This window comes from Anser anser, assembly GCF_964211835.1.
Source record: "Anser anser genome assembly, chromosome: 3".
NCBI classification, from domain to species: Eukaryota; Metazoa; Chordata; class Aves; order Anseriformes; family Anatidae; genus Anser; species Anser anser.
In genome coordinates, this window is record NC_139722.1 from 106,782,457 (window position 1) to 106,808,660 (window position 26,204).

General features: G+C 40.6%; 1 protein-coding gene across 40 annotated transcripts in view; it reads right to left on the reverse strand.

Annotated features, from left to right (window-relative positions):
• NRXN1 (neurexin 1) overlaps positions 1-26,204 on the reverse strand; it is a 725,995-nt gene that overhangs the window by 514,085 nt on the left and 185,706 nt on the right. Inside the window, exon 1 of one of the 40 annotated variants that reach the window (XM_083831652.1) lies at positions 21,659-21,680. The exons of the other annotated variants lie outside the window; for them this stretch is intronic. Within the exon in view, the coding sequence (XP_083687778.1) occupies positions 21,659-21,665 (7 nt within the window). The 5' untranslated portion in view covers positions 21,666-21,680. Of the gene's footprint in view, positions 1-21,658; positions 21,681-26,204 lie in introns of those variants that run through there. 40 annotated transcript variants of the gene reach the window in all.

Consider the following 26,204-nt stretch of genomic DNA (forward strand, 5'->3'; position numbering starts at 1 on the left):
TTTTTGTTCAGAAACTATACCCTGGTTTTCTCTGGAAGTGAAGCTGTATGTTACATTTTTATACTGATATCTGCCAGATAGCTGTCCATTTCAGAAACTTTTGATTTTAATTAGCAATTTCACAAGAATCTCATGAAATTCAACAAGGAGATGTGCAAAGACCTGCACCTGGAAAGGAACTACCCCAGGCACCAGAACATGCTGGCGGTCACCCAGCTGGAAAGCAGCTCTGCAGAAAGGACCTGGGAGTCCTGGTGGACACCAAGCTGAACATGAGCCAGCAACGTCCCCTGTCACTAAAAATGTTAACAGCATACTTGGCTGCATTAGTTTAAGTATCACCAGCAGGTGAAGAGAGGTAATCCTTTCCCCTTCTGCCCTACTCAGCACTGACAAGGCTTCATCTGGCATACTCTACCCAGTTCCAGGGCTCCCAGTACAAGAGAGACATGAACGTACCGGAAAGAGTCCAATGGAGGGCCACCACAGTGACCAACGGACCAAAGCACCTCTCCTGTGATGAAAGGCTGAGAGAGCTGGGACGGTTCGTCTCCAGCTTGGAGAAGAGGAGGCTCGGGGCGGGATATGGGATGGTGTGTTTCTTTATCAATTTCTATTCCTGAAGGTACAAAGAAGACCAAGCCAGGCTGTTTTCAGTGATACCCAGTGCCAGGACAAGAGGCAAGGGGCACAAACTCGAACACAAGTCTCCCTCCTTGGAGATATTCAAAAACCATCCTGGGTAACCTGCTGTAGCTGTCCCTGCTTGAGTAAGGGTCCAACCAAGTTATTTGTACCAGATGACCTCCCGAGAACTCTTCCAACGTTAACCATTCTGTGGTTCTAGAAAACAACCATAGCATTAAAGTTCAGTTGTTCATATTTGTTCATAAAGTTTTCTAGGTAACCATTACTGCTTGCTTTCCTTTTTTTTAGTTAGAATTTTCTTTAAGAAAGTGAAGACACTAACTTCATCTGATTCATCAATACGAAAGAATGTACAATGCAGCTTGCTTTAGCACACCTAAGACATGTATGCGGTTTCTCATTTGTAGAGGAATAGCCAAATAACAATACTTTACATTATGACAATGCTTACACCAAGGGACTGCATGAATATAAGTAAAAAAAAAAAAAAGTCCCACAACCACATATATAATTACCTTACAAAAGTGACAGCCATAAAGCAGTTTTCTAGTTGAAGAGAAATAGAAATTTAACATTTGCATGTAAGATAACACATTATTTACAAAATTCTCCTCTACACACATGAAAGAATATAATTAAGGTAGTGAAGACTGCTGACATCCTTCAAGTTCAGTTCTTTTCCTCCTTTCCCATTTTATTATTTCCCAATTATTAAGATATATACTTACATATCTTTAAGATATATACTTATATATCTTATATACACATTCTGTGACAAAGTATATTGGCTTGTGTTTTCATTGCTTCTGAAACTCCGCATATTTAATGCTTCCCACAATAATAGCACTGGGGTATCTTTCTGTCTCTGGTACATATAATTTTAATTTCCAGTTGCTTTGTCTCATACTGACGAAAAGGCAAAATTCAGCATGTAAGAATCTTACTTTATTGCATTTAAATCATTATTTGGAGATACTTACTACAAATTGATAAAGCTACAGTTTTACAGTAATTATGAATGTTAAAATATTGTTTTCAATGGCCCTCCATATTAAAAAGAGAATATTAACATGTCCACTTGCCTTGGAATTGGAAAAGCTCTGTCAGGACTTAAAGAGGACAAGAACATCATAAAAATCCTTCACAAAGTAGCTTCATTAGTGCATTCGGCTGCTTCAGAAAGCATAAATATAGAGAATGGGAGCTCCTAGTCTGGCTTTTGAATACCAAAGGAGAATGCCATCTTGGTCAGAATAATATTCTGCTCCCAGAAACAATAATTCTCCTGTAAATCTTCCCATGTGAGATTAATTTGACACCTGGGCTTTGCTATTGTATTTTTTAGGCTGAAGAGAAAGTTCACCCATCCTCTAGACTGATTCGACAGAGCTATTTTCTTCACAGTTAACGATCTAATTCAGTGGTGAACTAGAAATGGAGGAAGAATGAAAAAAGAGCATCACTCTAAGAAGCCGTAAGAGCCAACCTAATAAGTGGTACAGTGTGGATGTTATACCTTTTTCCTATAATATATATATATATAGAGAGAGAGAGAGGAAATATAATATATATATATTCATGGATATACACACATATATATATATACACATATATATATATATATACACACACATATAGGATCCTATATCTATAGCCTTTTTCCCACAAGCTATGGGATCCCAGGCATGACATCAAGCAAGAAACACAAAAAGCAGGTAGCAGCTCAGCCACACCTTTCAGTCCTATCATTCAACTGCTCTTGTAACAAAATAATTCTAAAACTTCATTCTGGACATAAAAATTCTCCTTGAGGTTAGCAGCCATAATCCTCCCCTTCTAGTATCTCGAATAACATAAAAAAATAATAAAATAATAAAATAATAAAATAAATAATGAAATAATAAAATAAACAATAAAATAATACTTGCTGTCAAACTCCAGGAACTAAATTAACAAAACCTTGTTTCTATGCAGATTTCTAAATGTAGCGTTTGTACCTCTAGAGTTAAATATCAGGCATAAGTACATCACATAATATAGCTTTAAAAAGTAACCACACTTTCTGGGTAAAAACTCTTGCACACAATTTGTTTACATGAGAGTCTGCAATTATGATCACTTTGTTTCAGACAGAACAGCAGTTTTTATACAAGTTTATAACTGAATCCATATCCTGCTATGACATTGCAGTTTCACTTTTCTAATAGAATAGCATTTTTAATGTACTTATATGCTTGGCTTGTTTATAGTTTTTACAAAACTATCAGGAAGACTTGTCTGCAATTTTATATGCAATGGTGCATACAAAAAAAAAGTGGAAAAAATACACCGTTATTATTAGAAAAAATTGCTTGCTATTATGTATTTTATACAGAGTTTGAACTCAGACTCTGTCCAAAACAAAATACGTTCTTGCTTGCTCAATTTTTAAATCCTAGTATTTACTTAGCTATTTTTGGTTAATTCTTAATGATAGTAAATTAGCTGTTGTATGTTTAATATGACAGCTACATGGATTACTGAAGTCTGTTCTTTTATAATTAACTTTAAAATATTAAGGGTTTGATTATAAATCAAGACATAATTACAAATCCATGGAAGTTCTGTGGGGGGACCCATGTTGGATCTTGCTTCTGACTGATGGACCCCATGGTACGGACCCATACTGGAGCAGTTCTTGAAGAGCTGCTGCCTGTGGGAAGCCCACATAGGATCAGTTCAGGAAGGATGGCATCCCATGGGAGGGACCCTACACTGGAACACGGAAGAAAGTGAGGAGGAAGGCGCAGCAGAGACAATGTGGTATGAACTGATTGCAGCCCTCTTCACTTCCCCACAACCCCCTGCATCACTTAAGGGAAGGAGGTAGAAGAAAGTGGATGGGGCAGGAAGGTGTTTTTAGTTTGCTTTTAGTTTCTCATTGCTCTAGTCTCTTAGTAACAGGCAATAAATTTTATTAATCTCCCTATGCCAAGTCTGTTTTGCCTATTACAATAATTGTTATCTCCCTGTCCTTATCTCAACTCCTGAGCCCTTTCCATCATATTTCCCCCCCCCTTTCTCTTTGAGGAGAGAGAGTAAAAGAGTGGTGTGGTGGATTTTAGCTAGCCATCAATGTGAATTTACTACTAGGTGTTTACAGACACACATACTTTTAACTGAGACTTAAAAGACAGTTCTCTGCACTGGTGGACCTGGCCTCAGAAGGGATTTTGCTAGCTGTTGCCAAATTTGAAAAGGCAGGTACGCAGCAACTCAAACTACACCAAAAAATTTTCAAGGTCCTTTACAATCAAGTGGTCATTTTTGCCAAGTATATAATTTCCATCTGGGTACTACTAACACCTTGATAATGAATTATCCATGATGTTCCTGTTATGCTCTTTTAAAGCTAATTGCATTACGTGTCTACTACAAAGGCTTTTGCTGAAATTGTTACAGAATACAAAGCATTAATGAATAAAAGCATGGTGAAGACTTACTATACTGGATGTTTTTCAAGCGTAACAGACAATTTAAAGAAAGCATGATTGTCAAAGCTAGAAAATCCACAGGCTGGAAATACTTAGCCTTGTTGCAGAGATGGGTAAAGTTATGCAACGACATAAGTTTGATCATGTAATTTCCAAACTTTTATCTATTCCAGTTGCACTTGAAGTCAGTCACCTTACCTGCTACAGTTTATGCAATTTTAATTCTGAAATTATTTTTCCCCCATTTACAAATATACATCTACTAAAATTAAAAAAAAAAAAAAGGCAATGCCAAATCCCTCATATCATGTCACTTAAAAAAAAGGAAAAAAGAAAAAAAAAGATGTCAAACATGTAACAATGGGGAGTTTAATGTTTGTGTGTGGAAACATACGACATCTCAGTTTCTCTCCCAAGAACCCAAAGAACTTGTTTTAACAGGATGTCTTGCTTGCTTACTCAGTTCATGACCATTAAGATGATCATATGCCATCTGAGAGTTTGAATGCCGGAGCATCTAAAACGCTGATTTACTCAGTTACTTGCAACTTGTTTTAACAGAGAACAGAACAGCGATTTCCAAAATACAATTATATGGTTGTGGGTTTTTTTTCTTTTTTAATTGAATTTTAAGGGTTTGCCTTTGAGTGCCATCAACTCCTCTGATCTTTAACGAGAGACTGAATTTCTCTGAACCTTCCAGGACTTGCAAGCTGTTTTATTGCTTCATGTTGTCACCCTTTTCCTTTAAGCCCCATGCAAACACTAAGATATTAAATCAGGTAACAGGTGAAGGTGAATCTCAACCAAAAAAAAAATGAATCAAACTTTTCTTCTTCTTCCTTTTTTTTTTTTTGATGACATTTAAAGTGCTTGGCTGGAAGAGTTTGACAACAAGGAGTTTTTCCATTTAATTGTAAATAAGGTGGTATTTTAGTGCAGTGATCAGAGAAAAACCTTTACAGAAAATTTAAAGGTCTGTGTGCAATACTGCATACCACATTATGCATGAGAAAACGGCATTTCACTTCTTCATCTGTCAGAAATACTCATTAGAAGCAGACACATAGGAAGATTGTTTGGAACACTGGTGGGGAGAAAAGTACCAAATTCTCTTTGTAAGAGCAACTTGGTAACACCCAGTCAGGGATAGCTTCAGGCCAACCATCCTAGGGGATGGAAGTTTTATTTTGACTAAACGATTTTTGTTGTTGATGATGTTTATTCTTTCCCATTTCAAATCCTCAATGTGTAACTCTGAGAGAAGCAATTATTCAAGTACCTGAAATAACAAACTTATAATTCCACCCAATTATGACAAGGATTTGGCTCACTTCAGCAAAGCATGTAATTCATAAAGAGTTTTAAGAACATTGCTTTCTGATACAGCAGACCTTGTCCTCTCCACAAAAATAATGTTATAGATACAGTATTCTTATATGCCTGGTTATTAGAGACATTTAATTCTTCACACTGTCAGTACCAGATACAAAAGTATTTTAAAAGTTGAAATAAAAATAAGAAAACTACCCTTTTAAAAGATTATCTTGACAGGACAAATACGAAGTGGGAGTAAAATAGCAACATGTCACTCCCACAGAAGCTCTGGTGCTCACCTCATCTGTATGATACCCAGGTTTGCAGAAAGGAGTGCTGATCTCTTCCTACTTGCAGTTCAGCCGTATGCATACACCCACTTTCATACATAGAAATACTCATATTGCCAGTCTTCACGTAAATGTGTTCACACAAAAACATTGACCAACTCTTTTTTTTTTTTTTAATTTATTATGTAATGCTTTATCTGAAGGTACTGTATTGTTTTTTTCACAAACATTCAGTCCTGGGCACCTTAAAGAAGAGATATTTCAGTAAGTATGAAATACATAACATAATACTTTATTAAAGAAAGCACTTAAGTACCCAGCTGAAAAGGTAAGCTTCAACAGATGGTCACTGAATCCTAGAAAAGCTGCAATGTTCTTACTAGAAAAGAATAGTATTTTCCTGAGTAAATATGCTGCTGTGGCCAAACCTTACTGTCTGGTCTAGTTCATGATTTCTCTACAGTTAATGTGGTATGAGTGGTTTTGTTTTGTTTTTATTGTTTGCTTTTTTGTGGTTGTAGGGTTTTTTGGTTTTGGGGGGGAGAGGGGAGGAAGTGTTGAATGTATGAAATGAAATTTTACTTTGTCCCAAGCAGTTCTCATTCTATTAAAAGAAAAAAAAATTCAATACACTCAATCATTACATCATCAGTAAATAAACATTGAAGGCAATTAAGCTGCCATTTAAAAACCAGAACGCAACCCCTCAATGCAGTATTATTCACCAAATTGCATACATTCCCAGTGATGGTATAGTCACATTCAACACAAACATTTAACAGTTACTAAACAGATATACAAAATTAAGAGTTCAGATCTGTAATAAACACAGAAGTAGGACTCCAAAATGCACTTGGAAAAAGTGTACTTCAACCTCTAAATTCCCATCTTAAAAAGTGCTGATCACTGGGGCAGGGGTGAGCTTTCTTTTTCAACTGTTTGATCTACAAAAAAAACTAACTTCTCTGCTTTAATATATTATTTAGAAGCACTTCAAAGAATGTATTGGTTCTTCAACAGTTTAGGACAGCAGGCATGATTTTTAGGATCAAATCATTTCAAGAAAAACTGGAGTATTCAGATTTGCAAAGACACAACTGTAGTGGGTCTGGCTAGGTTAGAGTTACCTTTCCCTGCAGCAGCCCATACACTGCTGTGCTCTGCACGTGTAGCTAGAACAGCCCTGGTATCACGCCAGTGTTTTGTCTGCTAGTAAGCAATAGTGGCACAGCACCAGGATTCCCTCCAACCCCCCCCAGAGCCAGCAGGCTGGGGGTGGGCAAGAGGTGGGGAGGGGACATCACCAGGGCAGCTGACCTAAACCGACCAAAGGGATATCCCATACCATGTGATGTCACACTCAGCAATGAAAGGTGGGAAAGGGAAAAGAGAAGGTGGGGTTCTCATTATCTGCCCTCCCAAACAACTGCTACATGTATGGAGGCCCTGCTTCCCTGGAAACATCACTTGTTGATGGGCAGAAGATAACATCTTTTCCCTTTAATTAAATTATCCCTATTTCAACTTGTGAGCTGTTTTTATTGTTTCTGTCATACCTTCTTCTCCACTGAATCTTTTGAGGAGAGGGGATGACAGAGCGGTTGTGGTGTTTAGCTGCCCAGCAGGGTGTAACCACCACAACTTGAATTCTGTGTTTAGCTAAAAAAAATACCAGGTATAGAGCAGGAGGAAACCTGATGGAATCAGACTAAAACTTAGCCCTCCACAAATTGAATTTTCAGATTTGTGAAGAATCAGGTAGACAACAGAAATGCACAGTTACAAAGGACTATCCTCAACTTACAGAAAAATTTAAATCTGACAGAGCCAAGTAGTAGAATTGAGTATTTACATGGATAAAGTCAGCAAACTATGGGGGAAAGAAACATCACTCAATTCTATAAATAACATACCCAGTAAAAGTATAAATCTCTGTGGTTCCTATCATTGAATAAGAACAGTTGGTACATGAAAACCACTGTTGCTACATTCCCAGACTTAGCTGCACTGAAATATAATCCTTTACAAAAGGGGGTATCAATTTTTAAATAATGTATATACATATATGAATGTATAACCTAGAATAAAGTACAAATCCAGACTGCTTTCCATACATGTTCACTGAGAAAAATGCAACCTTATTCTGGAATAACTGCATTTATGAATAAAATTTGGTGGGGTTACAGATACCCACTGCAGTTCTAAGTTATTGTACGCTAAAATGCTATGTTTAAGAAAAATGATAGCTACTAGCAAAAGAACAGAACTAGTATTTCCACATCTTTGAAAAAACTCATACAGATTACCTACGGCAAGCTTGAGTTAAAAACCCAAACCCTATCAGAAAAAAAAAAAAAAATCTGAAACCAAGATGGGAAACATGTTTGAGTCTAGGTTCTCCAGGAAACAAGCAACAAGAAAAAACTTGACCATAAAGTACCAAAGCCCACAATTTTTGCATTACATTGAATAGCATGGTCATGTCCTCATTTAACTTCTTTAGGTATTCTATCTTAAATTAATACAGTCACACGCCCCGTGTTCTTTCTCTGTAACTGGACTCATTTTGATGTTTGCATGTGCAGATGCCCAAAACCCTCCCTGAAATCTAGTTGGTGTACTCCCATAACTCTCTATTACTTCTCATCTGAAATAGAGTCTATCATAATTTTATGCGTTAGCTTTTATTTTCATTCCATATTTCTAGAATCAAATATTTTCAAAGTATATATGCAGAAATATGCATCTGCCTTATCTGTAGCAAACTTTTTTATTTTTATTTTTAAACAAACTGATCATGCAATAGAAAGAACAAAGAAAGATTTACTTCCTCTACCAACACCTTCTGTTTTGATAACATGATTGTCAACACTTGCATTTAAGAGTCATACAGGCTTTGGACAGTATATTAGATGAAACTTCAAAACTGTCTTCCATGACATCTTGGGAACTAACAGCTTTTCCTTGGAAAACTTTGACTCAAGGGTATTCCCATCTTAGCTGGTTTTTGATACTGTATCATCTGTTTATTTCAACATTAACTTTAGGATCTTGGGATAATCATTATTTTTCACACAGGGAGTAGCGGTTGGTTAGAAGCCTCCTATTTACAAGGATGAGTTCTTTAAAAATTCAGTTCAAGTCTGGATAAATCCCAACTAGTTAAAACTAATTAAGAAAAACCTGCAGCCCTGGGACTAGACTAGAAAAGCTGCACAATACGATGCACAGACTTACTTAGGAGGTTCTGAGATACCAATTTTAACTGCAATATGAAACAGTGGAATTAACTTTGCCTCACAGATTTATTGTTATATATACACTACATATATATGTATGCATATATGTGTATATATGTATGCTGTCCAGTCTGACAGGACTTTTAATCATTATTTTGAAAAATACAGTTTCTCCCAGCTCCTCCAGTTCCAGAATGCTGTGGCACGCTTGCTACATCTGGACAAGAACATACCTAATTACTCATATTTTGCTGCTTTACCAAGAAATTTCTCCCTAAAAACACTTAAACTGGTCTAGAGCAAGTTGGATGGAAGGAAAATAATTGCAAACATTCAAAGCAGGGTAAAACTTCCTCATGTCCTGACAGTATGTTTTGATCAAGATATTGGGTCCACAGGACTTCAGTAAAGTTGATGTACTGATAATTCCCAGATCTGCATTTAGTTTCTACTAGACTGAAATATCTCTGCTATATTAACTGGTTCATGTTTAAACAACAAGTTATTTTTCCTGGTTTAGATGCATTTAAGGAGTTTATTTTTAAATGACTACATAAAACATTTTTTTTTTCCTCCACCTTTGCTTTAGGACATATCAGGGTCAGAATTTTTCTCAATTACACAAAAAATTAAAGCCTTAATACTAAAAAGAAAAAAAGGGGGAACAGCTCTTAAAATGTGGTTTATTAACAAGTTCAAAGTGCCAAGCAAGTGGTATATCAGCACATCATGAAAGCGCTTAATAGCGTTAAAAAGATGTTGACAATCAGTATGCAAGTAAAATGTCCCACTACAAGCCCATGAAACATGAACAAGAAAAGTCATATACATTATGTATTCCTCCATTTGTTATGAAAGCATCCGTCACCATACCTTTGGAATCATGCAAAGCTTAGCCTAATCAGAAACTTTTTTTTCCCCACCAAAGTGCCCTAGAAAAATAGCTGAAGATTAAATGCAATATCTCCTTCTTTAGATAAGAAACTGTTTTATACTGCCAGAATCTGCTGGTTACGACTGTAATCTCTCTTCCTAGAGTAACTCAGCAAAATCCATGAACTAATAAGGATTAGCACCTTATACTTATAAAGCATTAATAGCTTCCCTCAACTTTTCAAAACAAGCAAGACCAGTGAAATCTGATTTCAATCTACTAAATTCTCTACATGTATGGGAAACATCAAATCTTAACTAACCAAGTCCCTTTTATATCTTAATGGGGCAAATTTCACTTGGGGAACATATGGAATAGAGAGCTCTGAAGGCAAAGGAGCCACCATGACTCAAGGAGCAGGTGCTCTCCTAACGCTGCTATTGACTGCAAGCAGCATTGAATTCATCTCTCCAAGCATCTCCACACATGTTGAGCTGGAAGGATGGCTGAAACTGCCCAAATAAGAAACTTCCTCAAAGAAGGAAATCTGCTTACTCTGTTTTTTTTGGTTTTTTTTTTGTATATTTTTCTTTACATACCATTTTAATTAATCTTTTAACAACTCAGACTGACGTACCATTGATTAGAGATGTGATTTTATCCCCCACATCTGAAGTAAATAGTGACATTGTTTGTGTCTGTTTGATTATAAATATTTTTTCCAGTGTGGAGAGGAGAACTTTAAAGAAAGCAAACTCTTGGTCTTTTTTGGTCTTTTCTTCCTTTCTTCCCTCACATCCCTCCAAAATTTATTTACTTTTCATAGGGTTAGTAGTTATCTACTAAGTCTGTTCATTAATATTTGTGTGTTTGGGTGGGGTTTTTTGTGTTGTTTTTTTTTTTTCCAAAAACAAAAAACTATCCTCGCTTCCTTAGTAAACAGCAGAATTTCATTTAAATCTTTAAAATTTCTACCTGAAAACCAAGATATTTATTCAAAATGATGCCATAGGTCATATGCTCTGCTTTTCCTAGAGGTCTTTTCCAACCTTGATGAATCTATGATTAATGATTCTAATGATTCTACTTCCAGACACCCATAAGATGGACCCTATTTGTTTTCTATTTCCAGTGAGGTATTGCAGTCAAGATTCATGAGACAGAACCCTGGAACTTACAAAGAAAAAATAAGTTCTGGTAATTTTGCATGAAGTATCAAGGAACAGTCAAAGCACTTCAGCTCTGTTTTGTTCTTAGGTTATGGGTCATAGCTTTCTGTCACTCCTAAAGCTCCTATCCATTAAATTGCTCTTTATTCCCTACTTAAGAATATTCCAACATAGATTTTTGCAAAGAATATGTAATGCAAAACAGATAAAATAAACAAGATATGTCCTTCTATTTCAATAATACAAACTGTAAGAAATGAGTAGTGACTCTTCCTATCAAGATTAGAGCTAAGTAAAACATTTGAAAAAGAGGTGCCATTTTCACAGAATTATTTGTCTTTCATCTTGCTTCTATATTCATACTATCAAACAGCAGCAAAATCCTTTTTGATGCCTTTTTGAAAAACGCTTTTTACTTCTACGTAAAAGAAAAAAGACTATGTTCCACAGCCTATTTTACCATACACCAGAAATTATTCCTTGAGTCTAAAACCCAGGAATCTGCAAGCCACCTGAGAGGCACTCTACAATTTTTCTTCCTGTTTTCCCTTTCATCAGCTTCAGCAAAGACTCCAACATTGATCAGCTGCAATATTCAGTCAATGCTTTGGCCTCTCCCTTTCTGAACTCTGTTGAGAGTATTTCCTTTATCCTCCATTTTTCACTTTCCCAATGCAGGACTCTGCTGAAGCACCAAAATAACTACATCATTCAAACATATAGAGGTAAAAAGCAAACAAAAGATCAAATGTGCACCAACGTACAAGCAATCAGTGGGGTTCCACAACAGTTCTTATATGATGGTATGGAATGTTTTTAATATGAGATGTTCAGATTGTCTCATACTCAATATGCGCATGCAAGATGAGGACAAGGAGTCCTTCTCTGAATAATTTAACAGACCAAGAGTTACAGTGAGCAGTTACAGGAAAACTGCACCCAAAACTCCTATCAAACACAACAGGAAACACTTTTGGAAATAATTCAGATACTCATCTTCAGCCCAGATATAGACCCAGTACAGTGAAATTGGATAAGAGCCCAACAGCAGTGGTATGAGTCAGGCCTACAGCTCACCAAAGACTCAGCATCACACCTCGTGCTGAAAAGTTACTGAAGCAAATATCAATGCAGGACCAGTGCAGAGCAGTACTTCCCCTACAGCCACATCTTCTATTGGTATCCTACAATTTCAAAACTGTCTTGACAGGTGCTTGTTCATACCTCTGTTTTTCATAGATGTAGACAGTTTTATTTCAAGAACCCGTCAAACAATTTACTGATCTGTATTTTTGGTACTTGTAAGGCACATGATCACAAGGCTTGATAACACGTGTCATTTCTCTCTGGAAATAAGAATATTTTTTAACATCAAGCTTCTACTACATTTTCTTTAGATGAAGTAAAGGTTACTTCTTCTCTTTGAGAAACAGAAGCCATACAACACCTTATTGCCCTTTTCTGATTCTTTTTATTCTGTAACATCTTTGAAGTGACACAACAAACTATGCTGTGCTAATATAGATGCAACATGACATTATGCAGGTGACTTTAATCATGAAATCTGCATAGGTTTCCAGCTGTGTTCTTTACTCCCTGCAGAATTACCACTAGTGTGCTATTTGTTTATTTCTTGCTGGCTGAACTTGGACTCTGTATAAATTCTGGTGGCTCCAAGCAAATTCAAAGGGTAAGACCTACTTTTCCTGATGGATCTACATTCATACCACCCTGATCTTTCTGCCTACACGTGTGGTTCAATGACTATCATTTATTGAATCATAGAATACCCCAAGTTGGAAAGGACCCATAAGGATCATCTAGTCCAACTCTTGGCACTGCACAGGTCTGCTCAAAGTTTAGACCATGTGACTAAGTGCACAGTCCAATCTCTTCTTAAATTCAGACAGGCTTGGTGCAGTGACTACGTCCCTGGGGAGCCTGTTCGAGTGTGCGACCACCCTCTCGGTGAAGAACCTCTTCCTGATGTCCAGCCTAAACTTCCCCTGCCTCAGCTTAACACCATTCCCGCAGGTCCTATCACTGGTGTTTACAGTGAATAGGTCACCTGCCTCTCCACTCCCCCTCACGAGGAAGTTGTCGACTGTGATGAGGTCCCCCCTCAGCCTCCTCTTCTCCGGGCTGAACAGGCCCAGTGACCTCAGCCGCTCCTCATATGTCTTCCCCTCTAGGCCCTTCACCATCTTCATCACCCTCCTCTGGACACTCTCCAACAGTTTAATGTCCTCCTTGTACTGTGGTGCCCAGAACTGCACACAGTACTCGAGGTGAGGCCAGACCAGCGCAGAGTAGAGTGGGACAATCACTTCCCTCGACCGACTAGCAATGCCGTGCTTGATGCACCCCAGGACACGGTTGGCCCTCCTGGCTGCCAGGGCACACTGCTGGCTCATATTCAACTTGCTGTCAACCACAACCCCCAGATCCCTCTCTGCGGGGCTGCTCCCCAGCGTCTCATTGCCCGGTCTATATGTATAGCCAGGGTTGTCCCACCCCAGGTGCAGGACCCGGCACTTGCTTTTGTTAAACTTCATGTGGTTGGTGATCGCCCAGCTCTCCAGTCTGTCCAGATCTCTCTGCAAGGCCTTTCCACCCCCATCCGAGTTCACAACTCCTCCAAGTTTGGTGTCGTCAGCAAGTTTGCTCAAAACACCTTCTAGTCCTACATCCAAATCATTTATAAAGACATTGAAGAGGACTGGCCCTAAAATGGAGCCTTGAGGGACCCCACTAGTGATCATCCGCCAGCCAGATGTGGCCCTATTTACCACAACCCTTTGAGCCCTGCCCGTCAGCCAATTGCTCACCCATCGTATGATGTTTTTGTTTAGCTGTATGCTGGACATTTCGTCCAGTAGGATCCTATGGGAAACCATGTCAAAAGCCTTGCTGAAGTCCAAAAAGATCACATCAGCTGGTTTCCCTTGATCGACTAGATGGGTGATCTTATCATAAAAGAAAATCAAATTTGTTAGGCAGGACCTACCCCTCATGAACCCATGTTGGCTGGGACCAATGACTGCATTGTCCCCCAGGTGCGCTTCAATAATTTCAATGACCATCCTCTCCATAATTTTACCATGTACTGACGTGAGACTGACAGGCCTGTAATTGCTAGGGTCTTCTTCCTTACCCTTCTTGAAAATTGGGACAACATTCGCCAGCTTCCAGTCTACTGGGACCTCTCCAGATTCCCAAGATCGTTGAAAAATAATTGAGAGAGGTCCCGCTATGACATCAGTCAGCTCTTAAAGCACCCTGGGATGGATCCCATCCGGACCCGTGGACTTGTATGGATCCAGGTGGAGCAGCAATTCCCACACACGTTCAGGGTCGGTTGGGAGTTTGTCATTCCCACCATCATGGTCCTCCAGCTCAGGGCACCCAGGGTCCCGAAGCCCATCATCAGTGTTGAAGACAGAGGCGAAGAAGGTGTTAAATGTCTCTGCTTTGGCTATGTCATTGTCTGTGAGGAGACCCTCCCCATCTAGTAGCAGACCTATGTTTTCTTTGGTTCTCCTTTTTCTGTTCACATATCTAAAAAAAACCTTTTTTATTGTCTCCCACAGACATGGCCAGCTTCAACTCTAGTTGGGCTTTGGCCCCGTGAATTTTCTCCCTACAAACACAAACAGCATCCCTGTATTCCTTCCTCGTTGCCTGATCCTCCTTCCAGCAGCCGTACACTTTCTTTTTCCGCCTAAGCTCCAGTAGAAGTTCCCTGGTCAGCCAGGCCGGCCTTCTGCCCCGACTGCCTGACTTCTGATATTTTGGAATCGCCTGATCTTGTGCTTTTAGGAGGCAGTGCTTAAAGATTGACCAGTACTGATGGACACCGATGCCTTCAAAAGCAGTTTCCCAGGGGGCCTTGCTAACTAGTTCCCTGAGCAGCCTGAAGTCTGCTTTTCCCATATCCAGGGCTGAAGTTTTGGTGGCAGATTTCCTTCTGTCACCATAAATTCTAAACTCAACCACTTCATGGTCACTATGACCGAGACGGCCGCCAATTGCCACGTCTCCCACAAGACCCTCTCTGTTCTCCAGCAACAGGTCTAGGAGGGCACCTTTCCTAGTTGGCTCCCTTAGCACCTGCACCAAGAAGTTATCATCTAGGTGCTTTATGAACCTCCTGGACTTGCTCATGTCAGCCGTGTGGTGATCCCAGTTGATGTCTGGCAAGTTGAAATCTCCCATAAGGACAAGGGGAGTTGATCTTGAGGCATCTCTTAGTTCTGCAAAGAATAATTCATCGGCGTTGTCGTCCTGGCCAGGTGGTCTGTAATAGACTCCCACAACGACATCCCCTTTATTTGTTCGGGGACTCAACTTTGCCATCCCCAACTTGAAGTTCCACGCAGTCCAGCCTATGCTTCACATACATCGCCACCCTGCCACCTCGCCTACCCTGTCTGTCCCTCCTGACGAGCCTGTAACCATCTATTGCAGCACACCAGCCACAGGACTCATCCCACCAGGTTTCGCTTATGCTGATGATGTCGTAGCTGTGGGACTGGGCCAAGACTTCTAGCTCGTCCATTTTATTCCTCATACTGCATGCGTTTGTTATTGCCTCCTCTTGTCATCTACATACATAGAATCATAGAAACACAAGGTTGGAAAGGACCTACAAGATCATCTAGTCCAACCACCCTTCTATCACCAATACTACCCACTAAGCTACTAAATCAGATCTTGTAGCACCTTCTCCAGGCGCTTCTTGAACACCGCGAGGGACGGTGACTCCACCACCTCCCTGGGCAGGCCATTCCTGCACCTGACCACTCTTCAAGACAAACAGTTTTTCCTGATATCTAACCTAAATCTCCCCAAGCGCAACTTGTGGCCATTCCCTCGAGTCCTGTCATTAGTTATCTGAGAGAAGAGATCGACCCCCTCCTCATCAGAACCTCCCTTCAGGAAGTTGTAGAGTGCAGTGAGGTCTCCCCAGAGCCTCCTCTTCTCCAGACTAAACAATCCCAGCCCCCTCAGCTGCTCCTCAGAAGACTTGTGCTCCAGACCCCTCACCAGTTTTGTTGCCCTTCTCTGGATATGCTCCAGGGCCTCAATGTCTTTCCTGTAGTGAGGGGCCCAAAACTGAACACAGTACTCGAGGGTGTGGCCTCACCAGAGCTGAGTACAGGGGGACAATCAACTCCCTGGTCCTGCTGGCTACACTATTCCTGATACAGGCCAGGATGCCATTGGCCTTCTTGGCCACCTGGGCACACCGCCGGCTCATGTTCAGCTGAGCATCGATCAACACTCCCAGGTCCCTTTCCTCTTCACAGTCTTCTAGCCACTCTGCCCCAAGCCTCTAGTGTTGAATGGGGTTATTGTGGCCCAAGTGCAGGAGCCAGCACTTGGCCTTGTTAAACCTCATTCCATTCGCCTCAGCCCAGCAGTCCAGCCTATCCAGAACCCTCTGAAGGGCCACCCTACCCTCAGGCAGATCAACACTACCTCCCAGCTTGATGTTATCTGCAAACTTACTGAGGTACACTCAATCCCCTCATCCAGGTCATCAATAGAGATATTAAAACAAGATAGGCCCCAGTACTGACCCCTAGGGGACACACTTGTAACAGGACACCAACTGGACTTAACTCCATTAACCACTACCCGCTGGGCACAGCCCTCCAGTCAGTTCTCTACCCAGAGAAGAGCATACCTGTCCAGGCCATGGGCAGCCAGTTTCCCCTGGAAAATACTGTGGGAGACCATGTCAAAGGCTTTGCTGAAGTCTAAGTAGACTACACCAACAGCCTTTCCCTCATCTACCAGCCTGGTCACACGACCATAGAAGGAGATGAGGTTGGACAAGCACAACCTGTCTTTTGTTCACCTTTTGTGAACCTGTGCTAGCTGGGCCCAATCCCCTGGATGCCACGCAAGTGTCGTGTGATCTCACCCAAGATGATTTGCTCCATAGCTTTCCCTGGAACCAAGGTCAGGCTGACAGGCCTGTAGTTCCCCGGGTCTTTCTTATGGCCCTTCTTGTAGATGGGAGTCACATCGGCAAGCTTCCAATCCTCTAAGCTACATTTTTTTTTTTAAATGGCAGTCACAGCATCAACTAGATTATCCTTATTGCATGCTCAGTGATACCTGAATACTCTGAAACATTGTAAGACACGATATTGCAGGAACAGACATTTAGTATATTTTACTTTCATCCTAAACTGTTAATCTAGCTTTAGTGAAACAAGTAATTTGAACTTTTTTTTTCTTCATTAGTATCTGCAGAGTAACTTGGTAAATGTTTTGCAATCCCTGATGAAAGGCCTACAGGTAGCCTAAGAAATACGATCCCTTTATAAAGTCATTCAGAAATCAAGACAGGAAGTCATACAAAATGCTGTACTTCTACTCGGAAATGTGCAGAGTATAAATGGATAGACAAGTGCACGGCTGAAAACCATGTCTATGTTAATTATGCTTTTATACAGAATTTAAATACGCGTATAACTGAGACTCCCTGTTCCATTTCAGACATACTAATCATCTGATACAACTCTGGTTTAAAGGTGCATGTCATATCCACAAATAAATCAGTGGTCCGTGCTTTCTGACTAATACCACAGTCCTTCCATACAAAACTGCCATGCTCTCATCTTCAAAACCAAGAAAATACAGCAGTGTTCAATGACTTCGTGTCCATGCAGTAAGTGAAAGAATGAAACCCTTTTTACTCAATACATAGTTTACATTGTAGAATGAGTTTTAACTCCTTAGTCAAAGCTAGATTGTTTTAACACTTACATATATTTTCCCATTAACGACATGCAAAATTTGTTTCTTAGCATTTTGTGTCACACATACTATTTTGAAGTCACATTTAACAGTGACTAAAGAGGGTTGCAGAAATGTGGAGCTTTTACCCTTTGGCAGACATTAATCTTTCTATTGTTATAGCTATTGTTAATTTTATTCCTAATTATACTCAGCAAAATAAGAACTAAAAACAAAACAAAACACACTACCCTGGAGCTTTGTTTAGGATCCCACATGATAGATTTTGAAAACAAGCAAACAAAAAAATCATCCTTGAGACGAGACTTCCCACGCTATCTATCCTTCTATATACAAATGTGTATGCATATATATTTACACATATATCTTTGTATATATAAGATTTGCAAGAATGAAACCATCGTGCATAATATTTTAGTACATGAAGCACTCATCTGCTAACATAAGTCCATTAATCAATACTAATTACATTTTTTAAAAAAGCATTGTACAACAAAATACATTCTTTTCAGTGTAGGCAGTATGAATATCAAAAATCCTGTGCCTCATGACCAAATACTATGACACTGTATTCCTTGCCTAGTAAGCTACCTGTTCAGTTACACATGCATGCACTTAAGCTATGGGTAACAAAAGAAAACAATTAAAAAGGGGCTTTTGGTTCCTCCACACAATGACTTCAGAGTTCTCTGCCACAACTGCAAGATTAAAAGGAGGTCCACAGGTACATTTTTTTCCAGGCCGTGTTTACAAAATATAGGCAGAAACCACTCAAGCCCTTGAAGAGCCCCTCCTAATCTGATGTCTTTAGACAGATGAGACACAGGCTTGACAGTTGGCCACATGGTGAATAAGGAATTGGCTGGATGGTCACACTCAAAGAGTTGCGGTCAATTGCTTGATGTCCAAGTGGAGAGCAGTAACAAGTGACATTCTTCAGGGGTCAGTATTGGCACCAGACCTTCTTTAACATCTTTGTCGGAGACATGGACAGTGGAATTGGGTGCACCCTCAGCAAGTCTGCCGATGACACCAAACTGTGTGGTATAGCTGATATGCTAGAGGGAAGGGATGCTGTGCAGAGGGACCTTAACAAACTTGAGAGGTGGACTCATAAAGTCCAACAAGGCCAAGTATAAGGTCCATAAGGTCCTGTATCTGGGCTGCGGCAATCCCAAGCACAGATTCAGGCTGGGTGTAGAATGGATTGAAAGCAGCCCGGATGAAAAGGACCTGGGGGTGCTGGTTGATGAGAAGCTCATCATGAGCCAGCAACATATGTTTGCAGCCCAGAAAGCCAACCGTGTCCCGGACTACATCAAAACCAGCATGGCCAACAAGTCGAGGGATATGATTGTCCCCCTGTACTCTGCTCTCATGAGACCCCACCTGGAGTCCTGTGTTCAGCTCTGGGGACCCCAGCACACGAAGGACATGGATCTATTAAAATGAGTCCAGAAGAGGCCCACAAAAGCGTTCAGAGGGCTGGAGCACCTCTCCTGTGGTGAGGGAGACAAGCTGAGGGAGTTGGGGTTGTTCAGGCTGGAGAAAGCTCTGGGGAGACATTATAGAGATCTTCCAGTACCTAAAGGAGGCCAACAAGAAAGCTAGAGATGAACTCTTTATCAGGGAGCAGTGATAGGACAAGGAATAATGGCTTTAAACTAAAAAAAAAAAAAAAAAGGTAGATTTAGATTGGATATTAGGAAGAAATGATTTACTTTGAGAGTGGTGAGGCGCTGGCAGAGGTTGCCCAGGGAAGTTGTGGTTGCCCAGGGAAGTTGTGGTTGCCCAGGGAAGTTGTGGTTGCCCAGGGAAGTTGTGGTTGCCCAGGGAAGTTGTGGTTGCCCAGGGAAGTTGTGGTTGCCCAGGGAAGTTGTGGTTGCCCAGGGAAGTTGTGGTTGCCCAGGGAAGTTGTGGTTGCCCAGGGAAGTTGTGGTTGCCCAGGGAAGTTGTGGTTGCCCAGGGAAGTTGTGGTTGCCCAGGGAAGTTGTGGTTGCCCAGGGAAGTTGTGGTTGCCCAGGGAAGTTGTGGTTGCCCAGGGAAGTTGTGGTTGCCCAGGGAAGTTGTGGTTGCCCAGGGAAGTTGTGGTTGCCCAGGGAAGTTGTGGTTGCCCCTTCTCTGGAGGTGTTTAAGGCCAGGTTGGCAGGGCCTTTGAGCAACATGATCTAGCAGAAGGTGTTCTTGCCCGTGGCTAGGAGATTGGAAGTACATCTGCTTAAATGAACTGTTAAGAGCCATTACAGGCTCCTCCACACCTCATGTCCCTTCTCTGAAAGGATTAATACTGTTTCAAAAGGGTAAGATCAAAAATCATTCACTCCAAGATCCTAAAAGAATCTAGTTCTTTAATGACTCAGAAAACTTTCCTGTTAAAGTCAGCTGTATAAAAGTGATTTTCAGATGCTGTAAAGTTTCAGAACTCACTACAGATGCGTTGGTGACAAATCAGAATGCTCGATGTCTAAGGTGTGCAAACATGCCTCCTTAACAGTCAACTCAAGTGCAAGTAGTCATCTATTTCACGATCCTTATTCTACAGTACATATATATTTCTTTCTTCACCTTTCCTACTAACCTACAAATGAACAGGCTTTATCTGCCTGAACATATAACACTTGATAACCTTGCCATACACCACAGTAGAACACAAACCATTTTTTGAATTTGGGCAAAAAAAAAAAGCACACCAAAATTACATTGCACAAACAGTATTGGATGCTGGAAATCAAAGTTCTCTAAGTGCTCTTCAGCTAACTACAAATACTTGCAGGGCTCGGTTTTTGTTGCAGTTCTCTTGAGAGCTACTGAAAAAGATCTTCACAAAAGCTCATGGGTGAAAAAAGGAATATAACATTAATAATAAAAGAAAAATCTATCCATTAGCTGTAATGTGCATCATCTTTCAAAATCTATACTTAAATTTTCTCCTCCTGAACTAGTTATCTCCTAAAATGTGCTCAAAGTGAAACTGAGCAACAAATGTTCCTTTGTCCTCCTAATCCATGCTATCCATCCTACTATTTGTTCTCAAGATTAGTTCCCTCAAAACTCCTTGATTTCGGTTTTCATTCTGTGAGACTGAACTGAATCTATCTCCTCTTTGACTATCGAAGAAATATCCCTCTAGAATGAATAAATTTTATCTTTACCATATGCATTTTCCTATGACCACCTGAAACATTTTGTAGAGCTCATTACTAGTGGATCAGTTTGTGGGCACTACAACTATCTATCTGCTTAGTCTTAAATATGTCAGATTTTTTTTTCCTAAAATTGCATTTGCTCACTGCATGCTGAGGGAAAAAGTTGTTTTCTTTCTATGTTTAAAATATCCTTAACCTCAAGAGTGAGTTAACTAATTTTGCCTATTTGTAGCACCTTTAGCAGAACAGAAGGAAATGTGTTTATAAAAAAAAATGTTCATTTATAAAAAGCAAACACGGGATGTAAGGCTTTTGTGGGAATTACACCTAAGAAAAAACTTTTTTTTTTTTTTTTTCAAATATTTAATGTGCATTAAGAAATCGGTTTTTACATATGGTTAACAAAAAGGTACTTTCATAGCTTTATTTGGGGAAGGGTGGGTGGGTGATTTTATTTTATTTTTTCCTGGAAAGTCCTGATCTAGACATGGTTTTATCCTCCAGAAAGCTGTTAAATTTCTGAACTGGAAAAACAAAGTAATTAGGAAATTTTTCATGAAAATACATCTTCCCCTTTCAATAAAAAAGGACTAAGAAACAAGTCTATACAGGACGTAAGACTAAAGTATAGTATTTTGCTTGCAATAACATGAACAGATCCACAGAAAAACAATATACAGAAAATAAAGGAATAAGTAGAAACCTAATAAAAGTAATTTCTACCACCATACCTGGCATTCAACCTCTTTGAGATCTGTAGGAAACCATCTTACCAATACCTTAAGTTGGACTGAACAAGGAGCAGATGCCTAGCTACGTAGCATTAATCAAGTCAGAACTGCAGAGCGTGCATATCTTGAGGGATTTTTCAGTTTCCAAAACTTTTGTTTTTAAAACCTTAAGCAGAAGAGAAGAGCAGATGGTTTAGATCATTACTGTAAAAATAATTAAAAGAAATAGTTCAGAGTGTAGCTCCCAAGGATGAAATACCTGTGAAAATGAGAATTATGTAAGATAAGTATTCTCTATAATTTAAGAATTTAAAACAGGATTCTAACTCTGATGATTTCCTCAGACTATCTGAAATTCAAATATTTAATAATGATGATGATTTTTTTTTTTTGTGGAAAATACCGAGTTTTTGTTCCTCTACTTATGCTGTTACAATTCCATCATGGCCAGGAGTCTCAATTTCGTTTGTGAATGAATTATTACATATCTCTAAGTTTGTAAAGTTGGAAGAACAAATTGCATTTGCTTTTTCCATATAGTCTTGCAAAGAGAGGCTGTTTGTAAAATGAGAATCCTTCTAAATAATATTCAGATATTAGAAATGAGAACCTCACAGTTTCAACAAAAACACCTTTTCCCGAAGGCTACATGACTACGCATGCAGAAAGAGAACTCCCCGTGTTCTGTGAGACAAGCACATAAGTCTACAGGCCCAATGGGATTCTTCCCAGGGTACTAAAAGAGCTGGCTGATGTCATCATGAGGCCTCTCTCAATTATTTTTCAATGATCTTGGGAATCTGGATTGGTCCCAGTGGACTGGAAGCTGGCAAATGTTGTCCCAGTTTTCAACAATGATAAGAAGACCCTAGTAATCACAGGCCTGTCACTCTCACTTCAGTACCTGGTAAAATTATGGAGAAAATTATTCTAGGAGTTACTGAAAAACACTTGAAAGACAGTGCAGCCATTGGTCACGGGGAACACAGGTTCACAAGGGGAAATTCCTGATTAACTAAATTTCCTTTTTTTGCAAAGGTTACCCATCTGATTGACCAAGGGAAGCCAGTTGATGTAGTCTTTTTGGATTGCAGTAAAGCTTTTGATAGTGTTTCTCATAGTATCCTTCTGGACAAAATGTCCAGCATACAGCTAGACAAGTACATAATATAATGGGTGAAAAATTGGCTGATAGGTCAAGCCCGAAGAGTTATAGAAAAGGGGGGTTACAGCATGCTGGTGTCTAGTCACTAGTGGGGTTTTGCTAGGGCTCCATTTTAGGGCCAGTTTTCTTTGTTCTCTTTATGTTTTTATAAATGATCTGGATGCAAGCCTCAAATGCATACTAAGTAAGTTTGCAGATGACAGTAAGTTAGGAGTACCCTTGAGGGTACAGTGGCCTTGCAGAGAGATCTTTGCAGATTGAAAGGCTGGACAATCACTGCCAATAGGAAGAACACCTGGGACAGAGCAATCTTGGATGTATCTACAGAATGGTTAGAATGGTGGACAAGAGGCTGGAGAGCAACCCCACAGAAGGGAATTTGGTTGTTCTGCTTGATGGCAAGTTGAATACAAGTTCAACAGTGTGCCCTGGCAGCCAAAAGGGCCAACCATATTCCCCCCCCCCCCCCCCCCCCAAGCAATGCAGGGGAGCAGGAAATTGGGGCTGCAGTCAGTCTGTAATGCTTCATCTCTGCTGCTCCTTCATGGTCATTCTGCCCCTGCTCCACATAGTGTCCCTTCCACTGGATGCCATCCTTTCCAAACTAATGGGGGGTGCTTCCCTTCGGGCCAGATCCACCTGCTCCACCAGGGGCTCCTCCACAGGCTGCAGCATGGAGATCTATTCTGCCGTGGGACCCATGGGCTGCAGGGGGACAGCCTGCTCCACCAGGGGCCTCTCCACAGGCTACAGGGGAACTCCTGCCCTGGTACCTGGAGCATCTCATGCCCTCCTTCTGCACGGACCTTGGGGTCTGCAGGGCTGGTTCTCTCACATTTTTTCACTCCTCTCTCCCAGCTGTTGCACAGTGCTTTTCCATTTCTTCAGTCTGCACTCCCAGAGGCCCAACCAACCAATGTTGCTCATTGGCTTGGCTCTGGCCAGCAGCAGGTTCCTTTTTGGAGCTAGCTGTGATCTGACATGGGGAAGATTCTGGACTCTTCTCACAGAGGTGACCCCTGCAGTCCCCTACTGCCAAGGCTTTGCCATGTAAACCCAGTACAAATGGGAAAGACACCTGGGGGCTTTGGTTATGAAAACATTTGTCTTCTTGAGCAACCACTGTGCATATTGAGGCCCTGTTTATCAAGACATGGTTGAACATACTTGCTGATGGGAAGCAGAGAAAAATTCTTCTTTCTTTGCTTCTGGACAGTCTTTGTTCAGTTCCACCCAACTCTCCCCCCTTAATTAAATTGTTCTTGTCTCAACCCATGAGCCCTCTCCCTATCCCCAGTCAACCCCCCCAGTTGTATTTTCTCCCCCTGATCTTCTGAGGAGAGGGAATGAGAGAGCTGCGGTGGAGTTTAGCTAGCCATCAGTGTGAAACCACCGCAGAAGCCTGACTGCGGCACTGCAAAGCTTTTGAGGGTAGCAGTAAATTAATCATGCAGAGATCCATACTGTCACAGCTAGAAGCTTTTCGTACCTGAGGTGGCTCAATTATAACTAGTTAGAGCATTTCCCTACTACACTGTTCTTACATGCAAGCATGTCAAGACACAGCAAAAAAGGTTTCTTTTACAGTAAAGAATTATAAAAGGATGCAAAGACATTAAGCTACTCAGGTCAGCAAAAAAGCTTAGAACTGAGAAAAATCAGGTCTCCCAGCAGCACTAATTGATCCACTATGTAGGGCATTTTTTGCATCTAAGCCAGTTTCTCGTCACCAGAGAAGTCACCATTTTTATGGATTGGAATGCATACCTTCCCCCCCCTCCTTTCTCCATCTACTTGTAAAGCAACTGTAGGCTTTTACCTATAAGGATTTTAACAAAAAGACCGCATTACAAATATCATAAAGGGAAGAGAGCAGGGAAGAGGGGGAAAGAGAAGTGGGAGAGAAAAGGAGTGGCACTTAGTATTAGAAATGAACAAACTATGAACAACTACCTCTAAAAAACATCCCTAAAGCCCCACATTTTCAAAAACATGGAATTGCAAAAAATTAATGAAAGAACTGATCACCATCCATCACACTACTAATTATACTAGTTTAATACAATCTATATTGATAATTTATGCATGTCCTGAGTAATAGGAATAAGGAATAGCCCCTAATAATGTCAGGTGTAAGTTAGCAAAGATGTCCCATCCTGAAGAAGGTAATGCAAATCTATTGGAACACAGGTGCAATTCTCTCAAGTGTTTTCCAGTTTCTCATCAGCTCTCTTGAATTCCCAGTAGATCAATATTCTTCCCTAGCCTGAACTAACACTAGGAGCTTCTATTTAGCTCACATGAAAATACTTTCACTATTCACAACCATGAAGTACAAAAATAATTATAAGCATCTAAGTACTAACACAAATTGAAAGAATCTGTGCAGGCCATCACAATACTGCTTTTCTCAAAGTTGAAGGTTTTCTATAAACAAATTTCCTGCTTAACAAATTTAATTTCCTTCTACGATAAGATCAGCCATCTAGTTGATCAATGGAAGCCAGTTATGTATCTGTTTGGATTGCGGTAAAGCTTTCAGTACAGTTTCTCATAGGATTGTACTGGAAGCAATAACCAGCATGCAGCTAGATAAAAACATAATATGATGGGTGAACAATTGGCTGATGAGTAGGGCTTAAAGGGTTATGGTAAATGGGGTTACATCAGGCTGGCAGCCAGTCACCTGCGGGGTCCCCCAGGGCTCTATTTTAGGGACAGTTCTTTTCAATATTTTCATAAATGAGTTGGATGTAGGACTAGAAGGTGTATCAACAGCAAATTTGCTCAAAACTAAACTGGGTGGAGTTGCTGACTCTGTCAAGGGTGGAAAGGCATTAGAGAGATCTGGACAGATTGGAGAGCTGGGCGATCACCAACCACATGAAGTTTAACAAAAGCAAGTGCTGGGTCCTGCTCCTGGGAAGGGGCAACCCTGGCTGTACAGACAGACTGGGCGACAAGATACTAGGGAGCAGCCCCACAGAGAGGGATCTGGGGGTTGTGGTTAATAGCGAGTTGAATATGAGCCAGTAGTGTGCCTTGGCAGCCAGGAGGGCCAACCACATCCAGGAGTGCATCAAGCACGGCATTGCTAGTCGGTCGAGGGAAGTGATTGTCCCGCTCTACTCTGTGCTGGTGCGACCTCACCTCGAGTACTGTGTGCAGCTCTGGGCACCACAGTACAAAAAGGATGTAGAACTGTTGGAGAGCGTCCAGAGAAAGGCTACAAAGATGGTGAAGGGCCTAGAGGGGAAGACGAACAAGGAGCGGCTGAGGTCACTTGGCCTGTTCATCCTGGAAAAGAGGAGGCTGAGGGGGGACCTCATCATGGTCTACAGCTTCTGCATGAAGGGGAGTGGAAGGGCAGGCCCTGATCTA